This window comes from Eurytemora carolleeae, unplaced genomic scaffold (genome assembly GCF_000591075.1).
Source record: "Eurytemora carolleeae unplaced genomic scaffold, Eaff_2.0 scaffold1293, whole genome shotgun sequence".
Lineage (NCBI taxonomy): Eukaryota > Metazoa > Arthropoda > Copepoda > Calanoida > Temoridae > Eurytemora > Eurytemora carolleeae.
Window position 1 is genome coordinate 59,387 of NW_019397188.1, and position 17,300 is coordinate 76,686.

The following is a 17,300-nucleotide window of genomic DNA, read 5'->3' on the forward strand; positions in this document are numbered from 1 at the left end:
TTAATCGAAGAATAAATATAATTAGCTGTTGTATTAGGATAAAAAAGAAAGAAAAAGTCACGTAATAGACTCAGCTACAGTAAAGGTATTACTTAATTGAAATGCATTTAGATCATTCAGAGAAATGAAAAAACGATAAATCTTTAAATATAAACAAAAAAAATTACAATTTAAAACTGTTCAAACGATTCATGAACAATTTTTATTTCATTCTTTCAAATGAACTTTAAAAATTATCGTTTTTTTACTGTAAAAAAAAAAATTTTAATTTAATTATTTAAACTGATCAAACAATTTATTTTAACAAGCTATAGTTTTTTATTACTAAAAGAAAGATTTTATTGAAAAAAAGAAATAGATGAAAAAACGATAATTTTGAGAAGGAACGTACTAAAATTTTGTTAAACGGTTGAAAAAAACGAATTGGGTCGTTCACAAACGATGAATTAACGAAATGAAAAAAGCCTAATACTCTCTAAATCTCTTTTTATGAGAACATGAAAGCTGAATTTTTCCACAATCCACATATAGATATAATTTTTCCAAATGCAGGGCTACCCTGAAAGGAAGATTATATTTTAAATATGACGGTGAAAGAGTTTATTAAGCCTTTTTCTTACATTTACCTTTACCTGAGGCTGTGAACTAGTATTTTTCTTTGTCAAATTATTTGAAATACAGATTAAATTTAAACCAGAACCCCAAATTATGACCTTCAGAATGTTGCATGCAAAGATTTTCAGGTCGTCCATAAAGTTTAATCCTTCCAGGGTAATCCTGTAAATCATTATATTTTTTTTTCTAGATATGTCTTTCTTATTAAACATACAAAACAGCTTTTTTCAGGTTTCTTTAAACAACCCAACTGAAAAAGGTAATTTTTTAAACTCAATTATAAACTTAAAACAATGAAAATCTATGTTTATTTTGATATTTATTATTTTTAAGGTTCTGTAGTAGAAAATATGTTCTCCAGTCAGATAATTTCTAAAAATTCTAAAAGATTTAAAGAACCTGAAGTTGGAGAAGGTAATAATCTAGGAGACAAATCTTTTTGAAAGATTCAGATTTTGTTAAAAAATTCCACACTGTTCTTTTGTTATTTTAGGTAGTATAGAAAGGGCTAAAGAATCTGAAACACTTTTCAAAAATGAAAATTTAGATGAAACACCAGAAGCTGTAAAGGTGTGTTTTTGTTCTAAGAAAATTTTCAGTAAAGCAGACTAGACTACAGCATTTTATCAATACAAAATATACTTTAGGAAGAAAACAAGTTTGATCCTCTTTCTGAATCTTACATTACTTCTTTTGGTAAGTTTCTTTATCAATTTGTTCTCATTATTTCATATTTCTAAATATAATTTTAAAATTAGCATGGGAAGGAAATAAGTTTCAGAAACAAAGGATCCCATTGAGTTCCCAGAGAATGATGAAGAAGCATCTGAACCTACCAATGAAAAGTAATCAATCACTAAAACTTTGTATGATTTAATTCTTAATGACTACTTTTTACAGGTATCAAAGATATTAAAGATTACATCAATGTTGGAGAAGGAAGAATAGATAACTCTGCAATAGGACTCTCTAACCAGATTATCGACAACAGTGAAGAAAAGTTAGATGGAAATCAAAATGTGAATATTGGTCCCTCTGATATAGATATTGGAACAAGAGATTTAAATCAGGAAGTTGATTCAAAACAACCAATGATCCAGATTGATGGTAGTCAAGTACTTGACAATAGTCAAGATGACTTAACAAACCCTGATCAATTACCTATTGATGATAGTATAAATGATCCCCGTAAGGTTGATACCAGGCTTTTGGCAATGGACAACAATCTAAAAGATTCTGCTCAGGAAATTCATTTTGACCCCATATTAAAGAAATCCGAGAGGGTAAAGTCATTCAAAACCTTTGACCATGGCCATCAGATACAGGCTAGAGAAAAAAATCTGGACTTCAAAATCCCTGAAACACCAATAGACCCTTCCGTTTTGGTCAATCCTGAATCTGGAGTTTTTGACACTGACAAACAGACATCAGGTCTTAAATTCAAACCTGTTGTTTCAATATTAGACAAAGAAAATCCAGATTCAATAGAGAAAAATGAAGTCAGTCTATTAACCCAAAATATTAGGGAAAATGAGGGCTCATTCCCAAAAAATACCAAGATAAAAGACAGCTCTTTTGCACAAAATAATATAGAAAACGAGAGCTTATTGACACTAAATACTTTGGAAAATGAAGACCTCTTATCAAAAATTACCAAGAAATATGAGGGCCCATTAACTGAAGATACTATACAAGATAAAGCTCCACTATTAGCAAATGCTGTCGAAGATGAAGCTTCAAATGCCATGGAAGATGAAGGCCTACAAAAAAGTGATCTATATTCTGATGTTAGGACTTCTCTAATAGAAGATAGGCCTAAGAATTCAAGGCCTACTTCTAGGATGAAATCAAAAGATTCTGAAGAATCCACTTTAGAACCAAAATCTCTGAATCAAATAATTAACGATCGTTTGAAAAACTTAGAAAAAGAGGTTAACCCAATCCCTACAGACATGAAACATATTCCCGATGAAGTTCCTGGCTCATTGTTTGAAAAACAAACCATAAACAGAGACACAAAAAATAGAAGAAAACTAAATTAATAAACAGCAAATTTAAACAATACAGTGTCCGAATTTAATGAATTTAAGCCCCGTCTCAATTTTCCCAAAAACCAGTTTCAATTGAGCGCCGGCTTAAATCTTGAAAAATTCAATACAATTTTTAGTGTACCAACCATATTTGAGCCGCGGCTCAAATTCTTTAAATTTGGTCTCAATAATCTGAACTGAATTGTGATTATCAGCTTTTATTCAAACAAATACATAATAAATATCCTTCTCATTCTTAAAGTTCCGTAACACAAAATAAAACATAATTATTGAACTTATCAAGTGCATAGCTTAGATAGAAAACAATTTTTATACAGTTTTAAAGAAAGGCGAAGATTCTTAGCATAGTCCACAGGCAGACGAACAAGATTCATAAACTCTTTGGCTGTAACAGTATCCAGCCCTAGCAAGGGAAACACAGTTACTGTATCTGTCAAAACAGACAGTTGAACTCACAGGAGTCATTCCAGGACACAATCTACAAGTCAACTGGCATCCTAGATAAACACTTTGTTAGTAAGGTTAGTGTCTCATCTTTCAACTGAAAACAACATTTATGTTAACTATGGATTATTAAGAATTTTTACCTGAGGAAACATCAGGGTGCCAGCACTGGTTGATATAGTCCTAACAAATTACTAATTTTTTCTAAAGAAAATTTTTTAAATTCAGATAATCATAAGCTAATATTCTAAAAGTAAGCTGATAATATTCCAGAAATTATTAAATTTGTTCCTTGCAGTTAGAAAATTTGTCAACACAGCTTGAGCTAACTGTTGTTGTTTGGGGCGAGGTTACTGATGTTGGGGGCAAAGTAACTGATGTTGGGGGTGAGGTTACTGATGCTGAAGTGCCTGAACATGACATGGACTCGTCTCCAATGGCTGCAACTGCAAATCTGTTCTCCACTAGGGTTCTGGCATTATCTGCAGTAGATGTTCCTGTTGCATAACCCTGGTATTTTATTAATGGACTAGAGTAGTAGTTGACTCTCTTCTCACCAGCAGTACTGTACGCCATAATACTTCTGTAAAGTCCTGGCTGAAAAACAATTAATATCTTTTATAATATGTTAAAGAATTTGCATTGCTTTGCATGTTTTCTTTTCTTGTTTAAAAAGGTTGTATTGCAGTTATACTTACAGCTATAACGTATCCATATGCATAATTGTTACTGCTGGTAGCTGCAACCCTTCTGTCATGAGCCAGCCCAAATCCATGACCAATCTCATGCCCAAAACTGAAATGTCCAAGAGCACATCCTTTAGCAACCGTTCCAATAGTTTGTCCAGATGATATTGTGTTGAACCAATTAACTCCACAGGAACCAGCATTGTTGAATGCATTGACAAGCAGTATTGTAGCATCTGCAGATTGTCTCACATCATTCAAAGTGTTCTAAACACATTATTTTCTTTTTGTTTGCTGGAGAGTGGATTCAAGTATGCTCCAAAAGTCTTTTGATTATTTGTATTGGTTCCAAAATGAATGTAGTTGTATTATATTTTTACAATACAAAACAATAATGCACAATGGTTCAGCTTAAAACATAAAACAAAAGAAAATTCAATATGAACCAATTAAAAATATGATTAAATAATTTTGTTCTTATCAGTATTTTTTTAAACAGACCATTCATTTTGAAATCACAGCTGAAGTACATTAAATGTTCATTTACAAGTAGATAATTAGTTAGCTATAAAATAATCAAACATTTTTAGTATTCTAAAACCCCACCTGAGATCGAGTGAACTGGTTAAGGGTATTGGTACTGTCCTGCCCATCAGGTATAGAGGATTCTTGAATGCAAAGTAATCTGACTCGGATAGGAACAAGACTGTTTTTGTATCCCTCGTTGGTCTCTGCAATCACCTAATGAAGGAAAATCAGAGATTGAAACTTTTGTGTTGATATTGTTAATCTTAAACACTTGATCTCAATATCCAATGTGGGCCCTTTTTAAATTTAGGATCAATGCTTAATCCCTGGAAAAATTTCCTGCAGGTATGATCACTGGATATTGAAGTTAATTTAAATTAATCCATAGTTCTGCATAAGATGGTGATCCATGCTTGATCCAAAGATTCACTCCACAAAAGTTTAGACTCCAGATTACTCAAGTTAATTAATTGTTTGAATTGATTTAAAAGTACCTGGTCAATAAATGTAGCTGGATCTGCTGTTGATTGCTTAAATATTTGTGTATAATATACTGTAACAGTACTTCTGTCATGAGCCAGCCCAAATCCATGACCAATCTCATGCCCAAAACTGAAATGTCCAAGAGCACATCCTTTAGCAACCGTTCCAATAGTTTGCCCAGATGAAATTGTGTTGAACCAATTGACACCGCAGGAACCAGCATTGTTGAATCTATTGACAAGCAGTATTGTGGCATCTGCAGATCGTCTCACACCATTCAAAGTGTTCTAAACACATTATTTTCTTTTTGTTTGCTGGAGAGGTGATTCAAGTCAAAAAGTCTGTTGATTATTTGTTTTTCTATAATGAATGTAGTTATATTATATTTTTTAAACACAAAATACAAAACAATAATGCATGATGGTTCAGCTTAAAACATAACACAAAAGAAAATTCAATATGAACCAATTGAAAATATGATTAAATGATTTTGTTCTAATCAGTATTTTTTTAAGCAGACCATTCCCTTATAAAAAGCTGATTTTTGGTATGCAACAATTTTCATTTAATCCCGCCGAGATATTTTCATTGAAAGATACTTTGAAAATCTACAAAGGCAAAAAAATCCGCAAAATCCGCAAGCCCTCGGGTTTATCATTGAATCCCCTCTTTAAAAAGGAATGTCATTTACTCTCATACAAATTAGAATCAATGGAAATTTGCCTGAGAGTAAATGATACATTGAATCCCGGCGGGATTTTTCATTAAACACTGCATTGAAAAATCTTAGAAATGCGCAAATTTTTTTTTACAAAATTCACAAATTCCAATTTTAAATCAGTCAGTTCTCTTTCAGCTTTTTAAAAAGGAATGTCATTTACTCTCCATTGATTCTAATTTGTCTGAGAGTAAATGATACATTCATTGTCCATTTACATTACAAATAAATAAGTAGTCAGCTATAAGATAATCAAGCATTTTTAGTATTCTAAAACCCCACCTGAAATCGAGTGAACTGGTTAAGGGTATTGGTACTGTCCTGTCCATCAGGTATAGAGGATTCTTGAATGCAAAGTAATCTGACTCGGATTGGAACAAGACTGTTTTTGTATCCCTCGTTGGTCTCTGCAATCACCTGTCAATGAAAATCAGAGATTGAAACTTTTGTGTGGATATTGTTAATCTCAAAAACTTGATCTCAATATCTAATGTGGGCACTTTTTAATTTGAGGATCAATGCTTGATCACTGGAAAAAAATAACTGGATATTGAAGATGATTTAAATTAATCCATAGTTCTGCATAAGATGGTGATCCATGCTTGATCCGAAGATTCACTCAACAAAAGTTTAGACTCCAGATTATTCAAGTTAATAAATTGTTTGAATTGATTTAAAAGTACCTGGTCAATAAATGTAGCTGGATCTGCTGTTGATTGCTTAAATATTTGTGTATAATATACTGTAACAGTAAACTCTACAACAGTTGTGGTGTCAGCACGGCCCTATGCACAAACATTTTTTTTAAAAGAAAAAATGAATAAAGTGTCAATAATTAATACCTGAGCCTGTAAAATCTCCATGCGGTCCAAAGAGATTGCATCATAAGTCAGATTTGCTTCCATTGGATGGTGTTCTGATGTCCAGACCGACTGATCTAAGAAAAAAAAAGATATCTCTAATTTAAAATCCATTTATTGTTGGGTATTGATGTGTTAATGAGCTTACCTATTTCAGCCCACACAACCCCTTCAGCTACTGTCTCTATGATGAAGGTCCGATCATCATTGAGAATAACTCTTCCATACAAACTATGCTTCTTGTAAGTAAGCACTGCCTCATTTCCAAATTCTCCCTTGTACACCAAGGTTACAGGGTTTCCATTACTCATGTCTAGAAAATCAGTTTTTAATAAACAGTAAAAACTTGGTCTTTTGGCTAAATTTAGATTTTTTAAATTTCATTAAAATTAATGTATGACTTATTTACCTAGTTTTCTAGACTCCTCCAAGTAAGTGAAATTAAGTTGGTTTCCATTTGGTAAAACAATGTTAGAATTGTTCTCAATCAACTCCCAGTTGACCTGTGCCAGTTCACAGCTGATGATCTCTTGACCATTGCATGGGGGTTCAGTGTACACTTGTCCAGATAGCATGAGCAGGTGTGAATCCATGTCCTCCATCATTAGCTGTTCACTGGTCGGCTGATTGCTTGTCAGCTGATCCTCAATCATATATGGCGCAGCTGCTAGTACTGCAGGTAGTCCTAAGAAAATAGAAATCTTTCAAGTTATTCATTAAAAATTATTGAAGAGCAAGCAATCACTTTCTAGATAAGAAAAAGTTAAATATTCCCAGGCACATTCCTAATGTCCTTAGTTACAGTAATAGCCAGTGAAAAGGGCAATATAAGTGTGTTGATCTTAGAACAAAAAAAATTGAATTTGTGACTGTTATAACACTAAATCTGAGCACTTACAAAAATCAACTTAAAGTCAAATCAAATCAAATCAAATGAAAGTTTCAGGGATATCCAAACAACCAACCAAATTAAGTACTAAAATGACTATACTAAAGGACTTACGGCCTGTGGTTAAGATGTTTACTTGCAGTGATTTTGGTTCCAGTGTAAAAATATGCTTATGTATCTTATGACTTTCATCTTTTGTTTGAATATGTAATATACCCGATGATTTAACCACACTCTAACAACACACTTTTCCCTAAACTAAACTTTAGTAAGAGGAGAGTAGAGATCGAACTGAAAGTTAAGTTGAAAGGATTGTAAAAAAGGTATGTTGAATCTTACATTTTTTGGTTAGTTAGGGGAATTAAGGACGTCTTTGTAACTGTTATGATTGATATTTTTCTTTACATGTTTAGGCTTATTCTACACTTACAATGGCTACATTTTACAAAATTTTTAGCAACGTTTCTATTTAATTAATTAAATTAACAAAGATGTCTTGTGATCATTTCAATACATGTTATCATTGAACAGTGTACACTGTAAATCTCGGAGTAAATTTTTTTTACAGTGGCTTCAAAAACATTCTTATAATTTTGACGACAGGTTTTCATGAACATTAAAAAACTTTACTACGGTAACAACCAGAAAACTCTGGACTAGGAAGACGACTTTCAGAATCAAGTTATGACTTTAAAAAGTCCAATGATCATGAGATACTCCAATTCTGCATGCAGTGTAAACAGACCAGTTTCACTAATTAGTGAAATAAGGTGTCTAATAAAACTATTTGCTTTCTAACGAACAAATATACACTTAAGTATTGTAATAATGTCGTCTTCCTATTACATTATTTTCTGGTTATCACTGTGTCAGTGACAAAAAGTTGTCATTTTTGTCACATCTTTTAAAAAAAGGGGGGAACATAACTTAGATCATTTGACATGGAGAGGGAAATAGTCTGCAGATTAGCGGCAAATTAAAGCTTCACCGAAATCCAGACACCTATCTTAGATACAAAAAATTTTCAACTTTATTTTTAATATTTCTAGACATTTTAGAACTATAAAGCACTTTTTTAGCTTTAGTTTTTTAACAAATATTTGCAAAGGTCTCATCGGTTTTTTGTATAAGAGCTTGCAACCTTAGGTATATGTTTATTTTTTAAATCATTTTTAAATAAAGAAGTGGCAACCTCCAAGCTTTGAAAAAGTACCTGTTACCCCCACCAAACCGAGGAGCACTATATTTATCATAATTCTAAATGTCGTCTTCAAGAAAAGGAAATGACAATATTAGGTTAGAAACCCTATTTTACTACTGATCATCTGTAATCCTCCAAAGTTATTTTATACTAATTCACAGCTGCAAGTAAACCCTTGCAATATGGATTCTGTGATATCTAAATGCAATCAGTCCATCTTTATTTTACAGTTTATATTTGTACCCTTGTATTTCCATTTAGATATGTATCTAATATCAGATACTTCTAACTTATTTTCTATTACAGGTCTATCTAATGGCGAGGTAAAGTAACTTTCAAAAAACATGAGCCGCTAACTTTAAATTATTTGTTCAGTTTGAAATTCCAATTTTTAAATTTGCACAAGAATTCCATTGTCATTAAATAGTGCACTAAATAGAGCATTGAACATTTGTGTATACTGAGCTGGGAAATTTAGAATAGATAACCTGTAATTCAAACTACTTAATCCGAATATCCACTGTGGAAACTTTTCATTTTAATCCTTAATCCACTCTTTTTCTTTCTCTTTGGATATCCGTACATTATTTTCTCCAATGAGAGTGCAGGAATATAGTTCGTGAATTGTATTGACCAATGACAGCCTTGAAAATAAATTCTAGAAAGTAGAAATCTGCAATTTCCAACAAATAAAGAATTTGTTGTCGGCCATTTTGTAAATTAATCGGCGAAGAAAAATATTTAATAATGCGTTTGAGATTCTTTTGTAACCAATTTTAACGAATTTATTTATAAATAAATGGGTCAGAAATTAAGTGAAGTCTCTTTCAGTCAAGAAAACAAACAAATCTGGCGTTCCTAGAATCAAATTTGTTGATCTAAATATTTAACCTCAAGACTAACATAATCTTTCGATTATGTTAGTCTGATATCCACCATTCTAAAGTTCCCAGCTCTATATAATTTCCATATAAAAGAAATTGTCAGTAAATAAACTTTAAAGATTGAAAAATTCAACATCGTAAAACGCATGTTACAGTAAGAATGTTTTTGGTGAGAAATTTTCTTTTAGCAGAAATTATTAGGAGTAGAACCATGCTCTTTGGGTTTCCATAATAGCAAAAATAGGCTCTCCAATGAATAAAATAATCTGTAAAAAATGTGTCTTTTTAATAAAAGAAATTACCTGAAAGAGGGGTAACGGGGACTAGGGGTGGGGGGCTGGTGCAGGGGGGATAGCTTTTGATAAAGGTCGACCCCTACGATCTTTATCAAAAGCTTCGATGATAAAAGTTGGTTTCTTAGGCTGACAAATTTTTCAGGTATTTCTAAATTTCATGCTCCCATGGTACAGGGTGTCCCAATAAACATGGGAATTCAGTGACGAATTTGATATCGTCTTTTCAAATAATTCTTTAATTTAGTATAAAGTGATACCTACTGAGAAAGCTGTAATCTGTAAGAGTTTCGTCTGCTATGTTCACATTTTGTTTGTTTATATTTTGACTGCATACGGGTTTACTTAGTAAAACAAGAAAATTGCAGTATACAAACAGAGTAAACTTGTCCGTATCCATTGTTCATTTTACGGAGACATTATAGACACAGCTTTACAGTCTTTTCCCCGTTTCATAAAATAAATTCTAGCAGACATAATAATATTATGGCTGTTGAAATTAGGTATTACAATACCAATTCATAACAAAGACGATATTGAATTCGTCACTGAATTCCCATGTTTTTTGGGACACCCTGTAGCAGGGGATAGGGTGGGAAGGGGTGTGTGTGATAAGAACAGTATGAGTCAGAACAACAATTAAAAGTTCATTGATAAGAATATACAGACGCAAAATTGCGACTTTAAAGACATAAGATGGCGACTATATAAACGCAAGATGGCGACTATACAGACACAGACTATACAGATGCAAGACTGCAACTTTACAGACCCAAGATGGTGACTACACAGATGCAATATGACGACTATACAACATGATGGCGACTATACAGACGCAAAATGGCAACTTTACAGACGTAAGATGGTGAATTTACGGACGCAAGATGGCAATTATACAGACACAAGATGGCAACTTTACAGATGTAAGATGAAGATGTTGTATTAGAAAGAAAGATTTTATTGAAGAAATGATTTCTGAACAAACAATTTTACTGAACAATAGTTAGTGAGAAAACAAAAGAAATAGATGAAAAAAGCGATAATTTTGAGAAGGAACGTAATCAAATGTTTTTGAATGGTTGAAAAAAAAAAAATTGGGCTGTTCACAAACAATGAATGAATGAAAGGAAAAAAGCCCAACAAGCCCATCTCTATTAATGAAAACATGAAAGCTGAATTATTCCACAATCAACATACTCATAAAGATATTATTTTTACATTATATGTAAATACAGGGCTGCTCTGATAGGAAGATACTTTAAATACAACGGTGAAAGAGTTTATTGTCTTTTTCTTACATTTAACTTTACCTGAGGCTTTACCTGTATTTTTCTTTGTCAAAATATTTGAATTACAAATTAAATTTAAACCAGAACCTTACCCCAAATTATGACCTTCAGAACTTCAGAATGTTGAATGCAAACTTGCAAAGAGTTTCAGGTCGTTCATAAAGTCTAACCCTTTGAGGGTAAACTTGTAAATCATTATATTTTTTTTCTAAATATGTCTTTTTTTTTAACACACGACCCCTTGGAGTGAGGGAGGGAGGGATGGTTACAATACCAAAGAGCTTTTTTTCAGGTTTCTTTAAACAACCCAACTGAAAAAGATTTAAAGAACCTGATGTTGGGAAAGGTAATAATCTAGTAGACAAATCTTTTTGAAAGATTCAGATTTTGTTAAAAAATTCTTCTGCCAAAGAATCTAAAACACAATTCAAAAATGAAAATTTAGATGAAACACCAGAAGCTGTAAAGGTGTGTGTTTATTTTCTAAGAAAATTTTCAGTAAAGCAGACTAGACTATAGCATTTTCTCAAGAAAAGTATACTTTAGGAAGAAAACAAGTTTGATCCTTGTCAATGGTAACAAAAAATTAGATGGAAATCTTAATGTGAATATTGGTCCCTCTGATATAGATATTGGAACAAGAGATTTAAATCAGGAAGATGATTCAAAACAACCAATGATCCAGATTGATTGTAGTCATGTACTTGACAATAGTCAAGATGACTTAACAAACCCTGATCAATTACCTATTGATGATGGTGTAAATGATCCCCGTAAGGTTGATACCAAGCTTTTGGTAATGGACAACGGTCTAAAAGATTCTGCGGAGCAAGGGTGTAATGCAAGGAAAGTTAATTGCGGTCGTGTATACTCTTTGTACATATTGAAACCAGTTCTCTTTGGGCAGAATTTGTAAAAAAGAATAGATGCATCAGTGTTCGTTTAGCATCCCAGGAGGTTAAAAGCATTAAATTTGGATAATTTTGATAATTCACATAATAGTTTCCTATGACCAGAATATTTCATTATTTTTGTGAAAAATGGATCCCATGTTTGTTGTATAATGTATTATACATTGTACAATTACAGTAAATATTAATCCGTGGGTACTGGTTGCCCCTTTTTACTTTGTTGTTTATCAGTGTACTGCACTGTTTACAATCTGATTAACCCAGCTCCACGCACTCAGTTAAGATCTGTTACCCAAACAATTATCAGGTATAAATCATATTCAATTGTCCAGAGAATTGTTATGCTGTATTGTTACAGATAAATTGTTCAGATCAGAGGGGTTAGGTATTATATTATCTTATTATAGATGTAAATTATTCATCTAATATATTCTTTATAGAATTGGTAAATTGGCGAGACTGTTGCACAGCCTTGGGAAGTTCTCGGGTTCTGTGCAAAAGCCTCTGTACAATAGAGGACTCACACATGTCCTCTACTTGTACATGCTAATCTCCTCCACCATCAACAACAGCGAGATAAACAACTGCAAGTAATATTATCTTGTTGTATGAACTGTGCTAAAATAAATGTTCAATAGTGTAACATGTCATTTAATTATCATCACATAGCCAAACCAAATGCACTGATAGTTTGGCAGATCTAACTCGTCTTTTTGTATAATAACCTCTTGGTAGTTTATACTACAATTCTGATAATTTTTTTCCCATGTGATGATATTAAGTGCCTATTTACACTAGCATTTAAAGGGATTGTTCAAGAAACACCCTAAAAATAGCTACAATTTAAAGGGATTGTTCAAGAAACACCCTAGTTTGCTGTATAAACTAAAGGGACTCGTCAACGCGAGATAGCTATATAGACTTAAAGGGACTGTTCCAGAAACGCCTTATCTTGCCCTGATACTAAAGGGACTGTGCTTTATAACCTTCCAACTGTATATTGAAGGGATTCAACACTAAAGGGATTGTTCACAACTTCCTTTAATCTTTAAAATGCTCTTTTATTCTGCAATATAATTTCTAGCTCATTATTGCAAAGATACATTGCAGGAATTGATTTGTATGCTGTATTCATTGATAATTGTCCAGTTGTATGGAAATTAATCAATCTAGTTTAGATGCAATGTACATCCAAGCTCACTATTTGCAAGGATACATTGCATATTAATTGATGCTGTATTGAGCAGTATTTGTATTGAAATTATACCATTTATATGGCAAATTAATTACAATAGTTCTTATACAATGTATGTCCAAGCTCATTATTGCAAGGTTAAATTGTAAATATAAATGCATCATTTGAGCACCGTTTATGTTTTCCAACTACATGGAAACTTCTTATCTATGTGCTCTTAACCATATGTGATCATGTCTAGTATGAGAACTCGATCACAAGGTTTATCTACAGCTAGTTCTGATGGTGTTCTAATTCCAGTTCCTACTCCAAGAACAAGACTTCCAAGTAGTTCTGATGGTGCTCTGGATCCAATTCCTACTTTGAGAAGAAAAATTCCAAGTAGTTCTGATAGTGCTCTGGATCGAATTCTCATTCTGAGAAGAAGAATGTCAAATAGTTCTGATGGTGCTCTAGCTCCGATTCCTACTCTGAGAAGAAAAATTCCAAGTAGTTCTGATAGTGCTCTGGATCGAATTCTCACTCTGAGAAGAAGAATGTCAAATAGTTCTGATGGTGCTCTAGCTCCGATTCCTAATCTGAGAAGAAAAATTCCAAGTAGTTCTGATAGTGCTCTGGATCCAATTCCTACTTTGAGAAGAAGGATTCCAACTAATTCTAATAGTGCTCTGGATCGATTTCTTACTCTAAGAAGAAGAATTTCAACTAGTTCTGATGGTGCTCTGGCTCCAATTCCTACTCTGAGAAGAAAAATGTGAACAATTTTGTACAATTGATATAATCTCGATACGGAGATAATAAATATCTAGATCTCAAAAACATTTGCAGTAGTTTGATGTCCTTCTGTAATTGTTTCTCCTACTGTAATTGTTTCTCCTGTAATAGTTTTTTATCCTGTATTAATTTTTTCTACTGCAGTAGTTTTTTCTCCTATTGTATTAATTTCTCCTGTTGTAGTTGTTTCAGCTCCAGTAGTTGTTTCAGCTGCAGTAGTTGCGTCTTCAGCAGTAGTAGTTTCTCCTACAATAGTTCTTACTTTTGCAGTTGTTATTTCTACTGATGTAGTTGTTTTTCCTTTAGTAGTTGTTTCTCTTGTCATAGCTGCTTCTCCTGTGGTAGTTGTTTTTTCTACTATAGTTGCTTCTACTACAGTTGTTATTTCTCCATTAAGAGATGTCTCTCCTGGGTTTGTTGTCAGTCCATCTGTAGTTGAATCTCCTACTATGGTAGTATCTCCTGTATTTGTTATTTCTCCTGCAGTATGTGTATTTTCTACTGTTGTTGTTTCTCCTACTGAAGTTGTTTCTTCTTTTTTATATGTTTCTTTAACAATAGTAATTTCTTCTGAATTAGTTGTTTTGTCTGCAATAGTTGTTTCTTGGCTGTAGTTGCTTCTCCTAGAGTAAATGTTTCTCCTGCTGTAGTTGTTTCTTCTGCAATAGTTGTTTCTCCTGCACTTGTTGTTTCTCCTTCAGTAGTTGTTTCTCCTACTGTATTTGTGTCTGCTGAAATAGTTGTTTCTTCTGCAGTAATTGCTTCTCTTACAGTAGTGGTTTCCCCTGCAGTAGTTTTTTTTCCTGTAGTAGTTGTTTCTCCTACTGTAGTTGTTTCTCCTGAAGTAACTGTTTCTCATATTACAGTTGTTTCTCCTACTGTGGTTGTTTCTTCTTTTGTAGTTGTTTTTCTTACAGGAGTTGTTTCTCCCAAAGTGGTTGTTTCTCCTGCATTAGTTCTTTCTTCTTCTTTAGATGTTTCTCCTACTAAAGTTGTTTCCCCTGCAGTCGTTGTTTCTCCTGCAACAGTTTTTTTTTCAGCAGTTGTTGTTTCTTCTAATATGGTTGTTTCTCCTACTTTACTTGTTTCTCCCATAGTGGTTGTTTCTACTGCATTAGTTGTTTCACCTTCTTTAGTTGTTTCTCCTACTAAAGTTGTTTCCCCTGCAATAGTTGCGTCTCCTGCAACAGTTGTTTCTCCTGCAGTACTTTTTTCTCTTACAGTAGTGGTTTCCCCTGCAGTATTTTTTTTCTTGTAGTAGTTGTTTCTCCTATTGTAGTTGTTTCTCCTCCTGTGGTTGTTTCTGCTTTTGTAATTGTTTCTCCTACAGTAGTTGCTTCTCCCATAGTGGTTGTTTCTCATGCATCAGTTGTTTTATCTTTTTTAGTTGTTTCTCCTACTGTAGTTGTATCCCCTGCAGTAGTTGTTTCTCCTGCAACAATTGTTTTTCCTGCAGTTGTTGTTACTTCTAATGTGGTTGTTTTTCCTACTGTAGTTGTTTCTTGTACTGTTGTTGTTTCTCCTTCTTTAGTTATTTCTTCTACTGTACTTGTTTCTCCTGCAAAAGTTGTTTCTTGTACTGTTGTTGTTTCTCCTCCAGTAGTTGTTGCTCCTACTGTTGTTCTTTTCCCTGTAGTAGTTGTTTCTTCTACTCTTGTTGATTCTCCTGCTTTAGTTTTTTCTCCTGCAGCAGTTGTTTCTTCTGCAGTAGTTGTTTTTCCTAATGTAGTTGTTTCTCCTGCAGTCTTTGTTTCTCCTACTTTAGTGGTTTCTACTAATGTAGTTGTGTCTGCTACTGTAGTTGTTTCTCCTACTGTAGTTTTTTCTCCTTCTGTAGTTTTTTCTGCTACTGAAATGGTTTTACTTTTTGTAGGTTTTTCTCCTACTGTTGTTGTTTTACCTGTGGTAGTTGTGTCTCCTACATTAGTTGTTTTTCCTACCATAGTTGTTTCTCCTACTGTAGTTGTTTCTTCTACTGTAGTTTTTTCTTCTACTGAAGTTTTTTCTTCTACTGTATTGGTTTCTGCTACTGTAATGGTTTTACTTTTTGTAGGTTTTTCTCCTACTGTTGTTGTTTTACCTGTGGTAGTTGTGTCTCCTACTGTAGTTGTTTTTCCTACCGTAGTTGTTTCTCCTACTGTAGTTGTTTCTTCTACTGTAGTTTTTTCTTCTACTGAAGTTTTTTCTTCTACTGTATTAGTTTCTCCTACTGTACTTGTTACTCTAACAATAGTTGGGTCTACTACTGTAGTTGTTTCTCCTGTAACAGTGGTTTCTCTTGCAATAGTTGTTTCTTCTGTAGTAGCTGTTTTTACCAAAGTAGTTGTTTCTCCTTTTGTAGTCGTTTTTTCTATAGTAGTTGTTTCTTCTACTGTAGTTGTTTCTCCTACTTTAGTTGTTTCTACTACTTTAGTTATTTCTACAACTGTAGTTGTTTTTCTTTTATTTGTTGTTTCTTCTGCAGCATTTGTTTCTTTAGCATTATTTGTTTCTCCTTTTGTAGTTATTTCTCCTGGAGTAGTTGTTCTTCCTGTAGTGGTTGTTTCTTTTGCATTAGTCGTTTCTCTTGTTGTAGTTGTTTCTCCATCTGTTGTTGCTCTTGCAGTATTGTTTTCTGCTACTTTGGTTGTTTTTCCTGCAGGGTTGTTAATGGTTTTTAAACCCATCAAAAGTTTATTGTTTTTTTCATTTTTCTAAACAATGACACCATTGTTTTTTTGTAAAAAACATTGAACCATTTGAATTGAACTTTAAATAACTTCAATGAAAGCATGATATGATTGTTTTAATTAGAAACAAAAATTTAAAAAAAAATTATCGAAATAAATAAGATTTGTAAAAAAAGTTTTATGTCATATTCCATTGGTTTTCATTTTGTGCAAAATGACCAAGTGTTTTTTAGCTTAAAATATTCCTGATCTAGGACCTTAACTTATGTTTTACTAAAAATTGTTAGGTAAGTTTAGCTAGGTAGAGGAGATGTTTGATCAGGGGTAGACAGGGTCATAGTGGATAAATCCATATAAATGATGGGAAGCTATAACTTATTGGTAGGATCATTAACAAAGTGTTTCGCGACCTGTTGGTCTCGTTCTATTTATGTGTAGCCCCTAGATGATATCTCTTAGTTGCTGTGATACCCCTGGATCTTAATGTATGCAATGTCTGTGTACTCTCTATAAAATGGCACCAAAACTAGTTTTACTTGTAAATATGAGGAAACTCGTGTGGACTGTACAAAATTTCCCAGTATTAGCTTAGAGTTGGGTCAAGAAACATGTTTCTGTAAATTTATTGTTTATTATTACTTTGCGGTTCAAATGGGCAGTAAAATGATATATTTATAACCCATCTGATTCTGTTCAAATAGATAGATTAACTAATGTTAATACTGATAGATTTATTTCTATCCCTCATATTAGCGTCACAGAATTTATTGATGATTATTACCAACATAATATGGAGAACCGTTTAGACAG

At 32.9% G+C, this 17,300-nt stretch overlaps 6 protein-coding genes across 6 annotated transcripts in view; 2 read left to right on the forward strand and 4 right to left on the reverse strand.

The window, feature by feature from the left end:
* LOC111712608 (uncharacterized) overlaps window positions 1-2,708 on the forward strand; it is a 36,598-nt gene extending 33,890 nt beyond the window's left edge. Inside the window, exons 53-59 of the mRNA XM_023487264.1 lie at window positions 38-85; window positions 847-874; window positions 949-1,029; window positions 1,109-1,185; window positions 1,263-1,311; window positions 1,374-1,460; window positions 1,516-2,708. Coding sequence (XP_023343032.1) covers window positions 38-85; window positions 847-874; window positions 949-1,029; window positions 1,109-1,185; window positions 1,263-1,311; window positions 1,374-1,460; window positions 1,516-2,657 — 1,512 coding nt within the window. The 3' untranslated portion in view covers window positions 2,658-2,708. The remainder of the gene's footprint in view (window positions 1-37; window positions 86-846; window positions 875-948; window positions 1,030-1,108; window positions 1,186-1,262; window positions 1,312-1,373; window positions 1,461-1,515) is intronic.
* Window positions 2,709-2,751: 43 nt separating this feature from the next.
* LOC111712609 (uncharacterized) lies at window positions 2,752-3,725 on the reverse strand. The gene is made up of 3 exons (XM_023487265.1): window positions 3,402-3,725; window positions 3,254-3,293; window positions 2,752-3,163 (listed from the first exon to the last, which is right to left on the reverse strand). The coding sequence occupies exons 1-3, from the start codon at window positions 3,684-3,686 to the stop codon at window positions 3,006-3,008; spliced, it is 483 nt and encodes a 160-aa protein (XP_023343033.1). The 5' UTR covers window positions 3,687-3,725; the 3' UTR covers window positions 2,752-3,005.
* A 53-nt stretch (window positions 3,726-3,778) lies between these two features.
* Window positions 3,779-8,670, reverse strand: LOC111712610 (peptidyl-Asp metalloendopeptidase). Its single transcript, XM_023487266.1, has 7 exons — window positions 8,488-8,670; window positions 6,795-7,070; window positions 6,534-6,698; window positions 6,368-6,462; window positions 6,209-6,310; window positions 4,403-4,537; window positions 3,779-4,063 (listed from the first exon to the last, which is right to left on the reverse strand). The coding sequence occupies exons 1-7, from the start codon at window positions 8,525-8,527 to the stop codon at window positions 3,779-3,781; spliced, it is 1,098 nt and encodes a 365-aa protein (XP_023343034.1). The 5' UTR covers window positions 8,528-8,670.
* Window positions 8,671-11,949: 3,279 nt separating this feature from the next.
* LOC111712611 (uncharacterized) lies at window positions 11,950-13,805 on the forward strand. The gene is made up of 2 exons (XM_023487267.1): window positions 11,950-12,159; window positions 12,293-13,805. The coding sequence occupies exon 2, from the start codon at window positions 13,281-13,283 to the stop codon at window positions 13,803-13,805; it is 525 nt and encodes a 174-aa protein (XP_023343035.1). The 5' UTR covers window positions 11,950-12,159; window positions 12,293-13,280.
* Window positions 13,806-13,936: 131 nt separating this feature from the next.
* LOC111712612 (uncharacterized) lies at window positions 13,937-14,774 on the reverse strand. Its single transcript, XM_023487268.1, has 2 exons — window positions 14,737-14,774; window positions 13,937-14,444 (listed from the first exon to the last, which is right to left on the reverse strand). Exons 1-2 carry the CDS (start codon window positions 14,772-14,774, stop codon window positions 13,937-13,939), a joined length of 546 nt encoding a protein of 181 aa, XP_023343036.1.
* A 405-nt stretch (window positions 14,775-15,179) lies between these two features.
* On the reverse strand, window positions 15,180-16,487 carry LOC111712613 (chondroitin proteoglycan 1-like). The gene has a single exon (XM_023487269.1). It carries the CDS (start codon window positions 16,485-16,487, stop codon window positions 15,180-15,182), a length of 1,308 nt encoding a protein of 435 aa, XP_023343037.1.
* Window positions 16,488-17,300: the final 813 nt, after the last annotated feature.